The 10,984-nt window shown below is 31.0% G+C and overlaps 2 protein-coding genes and 1 pseudogene across 2 annotated transcripts in view; 2 read left to right on the top strand and 1 right to left on the bottom strand.

Moving 5' to 3' along the window:
- LOC108756013 (symplekin) overlaps positions 1-5,570 on the top strand; it is a 5,847-nt gene extending 277 nt beyond the window's left edge. Inside the window, exons 2-16 of the mRNA XM_018499545.1 lie at positions 574-770; positions 867-1,100; positions 1,184-1,470; positions 1,604-1,833; positions 1,912-2,082; positions 2,169-2,611; positions 2,778-3,050; positions 3,158-3,341; positions 3,444-3,685; positions 3,791-3,969; positions 4,051-4,211; positions 4,292-4,427; positions 4,518-4,882; positions 5,186-5,263; positions 5,388-5,570. Of these exons, the coding sequence (XP_018355047.1) occupies positions 574-770; positions 867-1,100; positions 1,184-1,470; positions 1,604-1,833; positions 1,912-2,082; positions 2,169-2,611; positions 2,778-3,050; positions 3,158-3,341; positions 3,444-3,685; positions 3,791-3,969; positions 4,051-4,211; positions 4,292-4,427; positions 4,518-4,882; positions 5,186-5,263; positions 5,388-5,474 (3,267 nt within the window). The 3' untranslated portion in view covers positions 5,475-5,570. The remainder of the gene's footprint in view (positions 1-573; positions 771-866; positions 1,101-1,183; positions 1,471-1,603; positions 1,834-1,911; positions 2,083-2,168; positions 2,612-2,777; positions 3,051-3,157; positions 3,342-3,443; positions 3,686-3,790; positions 3,970-4,050; positions 4,212-4,291; positions 4,428-4,517; positions 4,883-5,185; positions 5,264-5,387) is intronic.
- Positions 5,571-5,879: 309 nt separating this feature from the next.
- Positions 5,880-10,778, top strand: LOC108755751. Its single transcript, XM_018498973.1, has 4 exons — positions 5,880-5,889; positions 9,408-9,584; positions 10,294-10,380; positions 10,654-10,778. The coding sequence occupies exons 2-4, from the start codon at positions 9,486-9,488 to the stop codon at positions 10,678-10,680; spliced, it is 213 nt and encodes a 70-aa protein (XP_018354475.1). The 5' UTR covers positions 5,880-5,889; positions 9,408-9,485; the 3' UTR covers positions 10,681-10,778.
- The window catches only part of LOC108755750, a 4,689-nt pseudogene continuing 664 nt past the window's right edge, over positions 6,960-10,984 (bottom strand).

Consider the following 10,984-nt stretch of genomic DNA (forward strand, 5'->3'; position numbering starts at 1 on the left):
TGCTCGTCGACAACGACGCGCCCATTAATGGCGAAACAACGATTTTGCCGTGTAGACACTTTTATGTTAAAAGAAAAAAAATGATTACTTTCACAATTCATACCTTTTTGATAAAAATATAGTATCCTCGATGACAAACTTCGTAAAATCGAAGGAAACGTTTTGCGTATGATTTTTTTTTTGCATCACTTACGGAGTCAGTAGAAAATTGTTACTAACATTATAATGTAAATGTATATAAATGCTTTCCATTTGGTGACACAAGTCGACACCAATATTCTGTCTTTATTACTCATGGAATTCCAAAAAAGATAGAATGACGGTGGTGTCAACCACTTGTGTCACTAAATGAAAAACGTCCTATAATTCTTATGAGAAGAATTATTTCAATTATTTTATTAGAGATACCACTTTACTGCCAAGAGCAATAAATAATGAAATTCACAGCGTTTTAATCTGATATAAAAATAATCTAAATTATATCCAATTTACATATGTTATATCACAATAATTATGAAAAATTTTATTATTGAAACGATATAATTTTTCTTTTAATATCTTCTCCTCTTACAGATCGTTGAGTGGTTAAATGAGGCCTCCATAAGTATCACTGAGGACATTAAAGTCACAAACATATGTAAAGTACAGGAACTTTTGTTGAATAAGGAGCCACATTTGTTAGAGTGTTACTTAACCGATATTCTACAATTCTCTATAGATAGAAGCTCTGAAGTTAGAAAGACCATTACAGGATTTATCGAAGAATCTGGGTTATTATCAACAATTATTTCTTTTTATGATACAATTTTGTTTATAGAGGAAGTATACATTTAAATAACAATATATTTTATAATTGATTTTTTCAGAATAAAATATCCAGAGGTAATCCCTCGTACAGTTCAAATACTCCTTAGATTAGCGTCCGATGAAACTTCGGTTGTAGCTAAACGTGCTCTTAGAGCCAGTGGCAGAATTCTCAGAGCTGCTCTCAAGTGGATCGCTAGTGCTACTGTTGTTACGACAGATATGGAATTAGCATGGACACAGCTAAGTGCTCTTAAAGTTCAAATTATTAATATGATTGACAGTGACAATGATGGGTGAGCAGAATGATTAAAAATAATCGAAAATAATCTCTTCATTTGGAATGGTCTTAACGCTGTTAAAATATTCTACATTTCAGAATAAGAACACAAGCTGTAAAGTTTCTTGAGGGCGTTATTTTAATACAGACATATCCAGATCCCGACAGTCCAAAGAAGCCTGATGATTTCTCTCTCGAGGATATTCCTCTAACATTGAAAATAGCTCGTAGACGAAAATTGGAGGAAGAAGCAAATCACGTTATGGATTTATTGATTAAATTTCATGGATCTCCACATGTTAGCAGTGTCAATTTAATGACATGTATGGGATCTTTGGCATTAATTGCCAAAATGAGGCCACAGTTTATGTCAAATGTAATTCAAGGTATATATATTTACTTTTATATATATATATATTTATTTATATATTTATATATATACATATATATTTATTTATTTAATATAATAATTTTTTTATGTTCTCTGAATGATTTAATAATTTATGTCATAATGCGTAGCGTTACAAAGATTGCAACATGATCTACCACCAACACTGTCTGATTCTCAAGTAACTAGTGTACAGAAACAATTAAAACTCACACTTCTTGGATTGATGAAACATCCTGCTAGTATAGAGTATGCTTCAACTATTGCTAAACAGTTGACTCAACTTGGAGCAAAAGAGCAGGAAATTATTAAAGCTTATCCAAAACCAGAAGATGTCCGTCGGATAAAAAAACGTCAACAGGTATATATATGAATTTTTGTGTAAATACATTTTTGTTATGCATATTATTATTTTCAAAGATTTGTTTATTAATCGAAGGAGATAGCTGCTACTGCTGCGAAACGAGTAAAAGTTGAAGTGATAATAGATGAAGCAGAAGTGGCTACTGTTCCTGCGCCTAAATTACCAGACTTAATTGAACTTTCTGAAAGTTTTATTGCCGAAAGACTCAGTGTAGAAATTGCAACAGATTTGGTAATGGATAGTATGGTATGATTACAAATTATATTTTATATTAATCTATCTCTAAAATAAAAAATTTAAATTATCAATATGTATTGAACGATATGTAACAGGCATGGGTTCCGGATACTATGACTACAATTTTCCAAAGAGAATATCAACCCACAGCAACTACTGATATTAATATACAACGTCAAACAATTGCTAAACTTCTAGCAACACAAATTAAACAGGCTAAAGCAAAAAAGAACAAAAGAGATAAAGAAGAAGATGCCGTAATGGAAGATTTAATTAAAAATCCCACAATTAGTGTAGCTGAGGCAAAGCGGGAGCGTAAACGTGAAAAAGATCGGGAGAAAGAGAAAGAAGCAAAAGCATCATTAGAAGCTCATGAGAAATCACTTGCAAAAGCCAGAAATCGTATGAAGGCGTTGAAATTAGTCGAAGTGACAAAACCACTTCCGAAGGAAATTAAAGAACGGATGTTATTGATGGCAGTTAATAGGATATTACTTTCAGAAAAGATTGCAGTTTTTGGTGGTGTAGCTACTGTAAGGTATAATAGAGCATAAATTATTATACGTATGAAAGTTCTTATTATATGACACACATACATACACACACACGCACACGCACGCACGCACACACACACACACACGCACACAAATATTTATGTTGTATCTAATAGTTAATAATTTATCTCTTTATATTGTATATTACAGATCCAAGATTCTGACTACGCTAGCAGCCACTTTCAATCCTTACATTAAAGAAGCTGTTTTACGTTATATTACTGATGACATGCGAAATCGATTAGATTTAGCATTAGGTTGGCTATATGAAGAATATGCATTGCTACAAGGATTTCAAAGGCGGACTACATTATGTACAAAACCACAAGAAGCTCCACATCAGGCATATAATTTCTTATTGTGCACTTTAGTTTCAGCTATTGATTTGATTCAGGGTAAAGATCGTGATACTTTGTTATCCAGGTAATATTCAATTTAGGAAAACCATATACGCACGCGGGGAATGAAATATAAAAATACAAACATCTATGTTAATCACTAACTGTTCACAAAACTTTTTCTTATAAAAGGCTTTATTTGGAAGCACCATTAATAACAGAAGATGCTGTGGAGGCTTTAAAAATGGTATCATCTGACGAAACTAGAGGTCTTGCACCATTACAACTTCTGAAAGAAATGGTAGTGCGTAGACCAACTAAACAACTGGTATTTTTAAATGTTTTATTGTGCCATACTGGACATGAAAACAATACGGTAAGATTAAAAATTATATGATATAATGCTGTATAATGCTTTTAAAAATATGCATATTGATACTATATAAAGTAAAATGTTATAATATATTTTAATAAATAGATACGAGAAGCTGCAATACAGTTAGTTTGTCAGTTATACAGCCGAGTAGAGTTAAGTAAACTAATCGAGGAATACGCAGTACTATATTTAGGCTTTTTACGCCTTCATAATCCACCGGAAATTGTTTTCGGACAAGATAGAGGCAGGCCGCAAATCGAGAGTCTGTGGACTGAATCAACTACACGTGCCTGCTTAGGATTGTATCTTGCTCTTCTCAGTGAACATCAAGATCTGATTCACGAGTAAGTGATATAAAACCATTTTCTTTTTTAATTATTAAATATACATATATAAGATATATTTGTATGAAAATCCTGTGTATTATATATTGTATATTTAATAAACAGATTAGCTAGAGTATATACGTCAATGGGAGCAGATGTGAAACGTATTGTATTAAGACTGGTAGAAGGGCCAGTGAGATCTTTAGGTATGGGTAGTCCACAACTCCTCGCACTTGTTGAAAACTGTCCAAAAGGATCTGAAACTTTAGTCACAAGGATTATACATATTCTTACAGAAAAGTGTATGTTATTATTTAAAATATGTATTTTTTTTAAATTTGTATTTTATCTATTGTTTTATATTATTGTATTTGTGTATGCAGCTGCCCCAAGCGCAGAGTTAGTAGCCAGAGTACGCGAGTTATATCAGACTAGAGTTTCAGATGTCAGATTTTTAATACCTGTCCTGAATGGACTCACAAAGAAAGAAGTAATCGCCGCATTACCAAAATTAATCAAATTAAATCCTATTGTCGTAAAAGAGGTAAATAATGCATTTAAGATATTACTTTAATTGCTGCCTTCTTAAGCATAATTAAAGCATAATAAATTTATTTTTTTCAGGTATTTAACAGGTTACTTGGGACACATAATAATGACAGTGGAGTTCCTCATACATCGCCTATTACGCCTGCGGAATTATTGATAGCTCTGCATAGTATAGATCCAAGCAAGGCTGAATTAAAAACCGTCATTAAAGGTAATTTATTTTACGTGAAATATTTATTTACTTTCCTCGAGAGAAAATTTATTGACATAAATTTTACGGGATTTTTTCTTTCGTATACAGCAACATCTCTTTGTTTTGCTGAGAAACAAGCGTACACGCAGGAAACAGTCGCCGTTGTGATGCAACATCTTATGGAAATGACACCTTTACCGACATTATTAATGCGTACAGTCATACAAAGCTTGGCCCTTTATCCCAGATTAAGTGGATTTGTTATGAACATACTTCAACGACTGATTCTGAAGCAAGTATGGAAACAGCCAAAAGTGTGGGAAGGCTTCGTGAAGTGCTGCGAACGTACGCAACCACAAAGTTTCGCCGTTATTTTACAATTACCACCGGCACAGTTAGCAGAGGCTCTTCGGATGGCGAGCAATTTACGTGCTCCTTTGCTGACCCATGTTGAAGCTTTTGCCGAGAATCAGGTAATTTCGTAGTACATTTTAAAGTATATTTTTTAATACACTTTACACATGTTGAATGAATATGACTGAAATTCTCTTTATATTATTGGTATAAATTAAGCGCAATCTTCATTATTCGATAAATAAATATTAAAGATATAAATAAATAAAATATAAATAAATATAATATATAATAATATAAATAAATAAAATATAAATAAATATTAAAAATTGTAAACTAAAAATATATATAAATATAATAAACAATTTTTTGAATGATATTTTACCGCACATAAGATTTAATATCGTATATTTTTTTTTTAGAAAGCACACATTCCGCAATCAATAATGGATGTTATACAGGGTAAAGTGCCCTGTGACATGCTCGATGAGTTTGATATTGTGAGTAAAGATGCCTGTATATAAAGGAGCGATATTTTGAGCCCTATATCTTTATAATATAATTCTTTAAAATAAATACGCGGTATTTTCTCGAAAAAATATCTCTTCCATCAATTTCTTTCAGGCACCACGTGGTGATTATTCGAATGATCAAAAACCAGATACAATGGAAATTGATCTTTCGGAACCAGCCCCTCCCGGTTTAGATTAGCATAAAGTCATTCCAGTGTTAGGACCAAAAACATCGTTTACTGAGTATTTTAACATTGATAAATTTGTTTTGTAAATGTACAGTATTTTTTTTGCATCGCTATATGCGACATTTAGTTATATATTTTGTTGGTAATAGTTTATATTTATATCTTCATTTGACGCTAAGTATTTCAATCGGCTAATATTTAGCATTAAATGTGTAAGTAAAAAAACTAAAATTACAGATGATTTAATTCAATGAAATCTAAACACAGCAATTGAGATTCTCGATATACATAATTTTCTTTAATTAGTTTAACATTATATATTATCATTAGTTTTATAAATCTATTTTATTTTTGGATCTTCAAATGTAACCTAAATACATTTTTCGGTATCTAATATAGCAGAATATGTAGATGCTATTTGACTTCGTATTTAATTATTATTTGTAGTAATATTAAAATATACATATACTATCGATAATTTAATATTAAAAAATATATATTTTAAACAATTTTCTATAAATAACAATTTTCTTAATTTTGATTAGATTCTAATTTTTATTTGCATATACTTATATAAAGAAATAAGTTGTAGAATATCAATCGTGTAAGCTAAAATACAATTTAATTTATCTCTGTTAAATTTATTTCACATAAAATACATGAATTTTTGGGAAAAAGAAAATAGATACATCCTTAATTATTTGCTTAGCAGAAAATATTTCCTTTTATAATTAATGTGTCTTTTAAATTTTATATACAAATGCGCTCGTGAATGATTATTTCGGTCTGCATTTCTTTCTTGCCTGCTCAGGTGTTATAAATTAAATAGTTTTGTTTGATGATACGTATCTATTTCAAAATTGCGTTGTGAGTATTACCCAGAAATATTATTTAATCATTAATTGCGATAAAAGAATAAGTACATTATTTTTACAATTGAATTTATTATGTATAAAGACTAAATTAGAAATCAGTCTTAATGTTACATATATGTATTACTGTTGATGCATAAAGATTAAATTACAAATCAGTCTCAACATTACATATATGTCATACATGTTAAAAGTTAAAATAATTATGCTTAAGTTTAAAACGTATAAAATAGAATCGAGTGCACTTAACGTCATACTATCATATGAAAGTAATAAACAATTTTTTTCATGAACGTATATAATCTGCATTGTATAGAAAAGTAATAAAATATTTTTTGTTACATAAATTCTCACATTTGTTGCATTCTTTCTCTTAAAAAGTAAGTAAAATATACATTATAAAAAACAACTTATAAATATAAAAAATATTAGAAAACATATTTCGCTGAGAAATTATGCAGCAAGAATTTTAAGATTGATAATCCATTAGTTAAACCAAGAAGTTAAACCATTATATCTTGAGAAAAATTAAATACAATCGTGATTTGCACATACATTATGATAATAAAATATACATAATTATACATATAATTGTAAAATATTATATATACATATATATATTTTTATTAACATTACGCAAAGTCAACTCCAGTGTCTAACAAATCGCGTAACATAAAAGATGCCTTTTTTGGAAGAATTCTAAAAACGTAAGAAACTTACATATTAGATCATTCCTCTTGTACACGAATAGAGACATAATATATAAGTAGCGAATTTACCTAAGTACATGTCCAAGATAAAGCAAATATCCTGGTACACTAAACTCCGCGTAGTTTCGACGAACACCATCTAAAATTTGTCTAGCAGCTTCTGCGGCAGGCATTGTACCAAAATAACTCGGTATTCTGCAAAACGCGGTTTTCAGAAATTAGAATAATTTAAAACCGTCGCATAGATGATAATAAAAATTAACATATAAGAAAGAAATTAAATGTATAGTTTACAAATATTGAACACCTAAAACGTATGTCTTTTGCAACTTCCATTCCAACGATAAAGGGATAAACGTGAACCAATGAAACGATGATGTTGCTATTGGAATGTCTTAATTCCATATGCAAGGATTCTGCTAATCCTTGGACAGCAAATTGTGCAGTAGACAAGGGAACCCGGGTTCCTCGACCACTAGAGCCATTGGAAAGACCAGCGACGGATGAGAGGATCGTAATGTGGCCTTTACCAGCTTGTCGCATACATGGCAAAACTGAATCCAACAACTACGAAAGAAAGGACATTGATTATACTAAGGATTTTATAGATACATATTAAAGTATTACTCACCCAAAAATGACTGATGACTGATAAATCCATAGTGTCTCTTACTTCTGACGATTCTTGTATTAACGCACGTGGACTGGGCAAACCACAACAATGGAAAAGCATGGTAATGTTTCCTAATTCGATCTTAATAAGATTCACAATTTGAGCAACCTAATATCGACATATTAATAACATATCAAAGACCAAATGATTATTAAGAAAAGAAATACATGTGCTTGGACATACTGCATCTTTATTTCTCACGTCGCACTGATAGCTTTTACATATTCCATGTAACTGTTGAACACGTTGCACGGTAGCAGTGCAAGTTTCTGCGTTAATGTCTACACAAGCAACCACGACACCACATTGACACAGCTGTAGAGCAAGTTCCTTGCCTATCCCACGTCCTGCACCTACGACCTAAATTATGACGTTCCTTTGTAATGTAAAAAGGTTTGCATTGACAAGAAATAGATGGTAACAATGTGTACCATAGCCACTTCATAGTCGAGATTTTTCAACGGTGGCGGTCTAAACATTCTATAGACAGCGATCAAGATTGTGTAGCACACTCCGATGACGAGTGTCATGAGATCCAATCCTAAGATGCACAACGAATATATCCGCAGCAACATCTCTGGTGGCTGAATATTTCCTAGTTTGACCTGCAACAGAGCACAACAGAGATTGCACAATACATGAAATGTCTCGTCACGTCGTATGATTATTTGATGATAAATCTCGACTCAATAATTCAGATAATGTAATTTTTGTGTCGACAGTACAAATTATTCAAGATCACTGTGTCATATGTACGTACCATACTCTTGAAATTATTTAGAAATCGTGAACGCGTGAGTGAATTTAAACGGGCCTAAAGAACCCGCGACGGCGTTACCTTATTTCAATTTTCAAGCGATATGTATGTTTGTCGATAACACGTGTCGCGTCACCGCCGGCCGGCCAGGACGCAATCTCTCGCATCAGCGTTATCTGAACGCCCTAAATAAAAGTACTTGAGGAAGTGCGAAGGAAGTTACACGATTGAAATGACTAAAATTAATCACTGGACTCGATACATAGCCGATTAGATATCCATAGCCTCTTCATATCCACCGTATCTATCGTCTAACAATAAGCTAAACACCTTCTCAACTAATCTGAACTTCTCAACTCTTCGCTCGGTTGCTACGGCCCTCTGAGGAAGCTTCGGCTAAGCGCGTTTAATTACTCTACAATTATCATGCGGATTGTCATTGCGGCTTCACGTGGAATTCGATCTCCGGATCGATCTCTCATTGAAAAAATAAAACGCGTCACCGACAGTCGCCAATAAAAATGTTCGATATTCAAACAGTATATAAATGGAATTATCCCCTAATTAAAATTTTTTATTATAAACACTCGTGAAATCAGGTAAATAATATCCGAAGAACTTGAAAACATAAAATTTACATGCAAACGTGTTAATAAACCGGATTTTTAATTTTTCTTTTTATTTGATTCTTCGTACTTGAAAAACGGGATAGACATATGATTAAATTTGGAAAGAGAAAAAACGATAAATAAGGTTCAGCTGCAGCCTGGCTCGTGTTCAAATTCTCACCCGGGTGTTTTTCGGGTGTCGTGTCATTCTTGTTTAACGTTCGGTAAATAACAAGGATAGAGTGATACCTGAGTGGCACTCGAGTGGGAATCTGAACATAGCCCAGGCAGAAAATCTTTGTCAGTAGACTGACGCATGCGTAGATTATAGGTTACATCTGATTTCGTAACAGAGTTTTTAGAAACTATTATTTAGTATTATTTTGTGAAAATTCAACAGCTATGTGGTATGAAATAATTCCATCGTTGGTGATAATAGGCATGGTACCCATAATACCTCAATGGGCAGCTTATTATCTAAATCTATTCACTCTGGGAAATGTGAGTACGCAAATGTTTTGTACGACATAACCTCTCTGTAAATTTGTAACAATTATTAATGTTAATACTCGACACAAATTAAACATTTTGTTTCTAAGAAATCCCTCTTTCATAGCAATTGGAACAATCCTTAAGGAACAATTTATAAATTTATGAGAAAAACAGGATATAAATAGGTAGGTAATAGTTTGAAACCCTTGAGAAGTCTGCAAATAAGTTAATAACTTCCAAGCTAAAGACACATTTCTTACTTTTAAATGAATCTGTATAAAAATAAAATTGTAATAATAAAATGTATTTAGCCAATAATAACGCTAAATTCATAAAATTCAAGAACTTATTAAATTAATATGTATTATATCTAAAATTATATATCTATATATTTTGATTCGGAAAATTTTAAAAAGATTAATTATTTCTTAAGGATTGTTTCAGTTTTGTTATGAAAAAGAGATTTTTTTTTTAGAAATAAAATGTTCAATTTGTTGGACGTCAACAATTGTAGAACTTGATGGAATTCAGACGATTCAAATTTTATAATTGTTGTAAAATCTTTACAAAATACTTTACTATATTGTAGTCTGATGCTACTTAAATAAGTTAAAATTATGAGAAAAAACTTCGGAAAAGATCAAAAGAATTGGTAATACAAATTCCTTTCCTAGTTTGTATAGAATTGAGATGTTATTTTTTCGACTTTTCTTTTCAGCCAATGCGTAGAGATTTGAGACAGGAGTGGGATCGCCATATGTTTACAAGAGATGTTCGCGTAGATGGAGCCCCATGGCAAAACAGAGTAACTTAAATAAAAATAATCTTATAATGGCTCAATAATAATAAACAATAAATAACAAGAAGAGGCTACACGTCAGATTTTTATGTATTTCAAATTCTTAGAACATACATTTCAACCTTATTATTAGTTTAGATATTATTATTAGTATAGATCTGGCTTGTAGCCCCTTCTTGTTATTTATTGTTTAGAGTAACTTAATATATTTATAAACTACAATATTTTATATGAATTCAAATGATTTTATTTATTCATATTTAATTACTTTTTTTATAGGGACTAGAGAATGTTCCTGATGATTAAAAGTACAAACATAATAAATAAATTATTGTAGCAATATGGTATATAACAGATGAAATAGATAAGTTTTATCATTCAATTATAACTTACGTATAATATAATAAAAGTGTATACATGTGATATGTATAAATATATTATACATTAAATATACTCATTATTCCTGATTTCCTAAATGTAAAGATGAAACTGTAGTTATAAAATCTAGTTGATAGATAATTTACTATCACTAGTAAAAATAAATAAAGAAATTATGTAAGGTCCAAACATTGCTAAACTTTGTATTAATATATATATATATATATATAGT

Source organism: Trachymyrmex septentrionalis, unplaced genomic scaffold (assembly GCF_001594115.1).
Source record: "Trachymyrmex septentrionalis isolate Tsep2-gDNA-1 unplaced genomic scaffold, Tsep1.0 scaffold9, whole genome shotgun sequence".
Taxonomy (NCBI): domain Eukaryota; kingdom Metazoa; phylum Arthropoda; class Insecta; order Hymenoptera; family Formicidae; genus Trachymyrmex; species Trachymyrmex septentrionalis.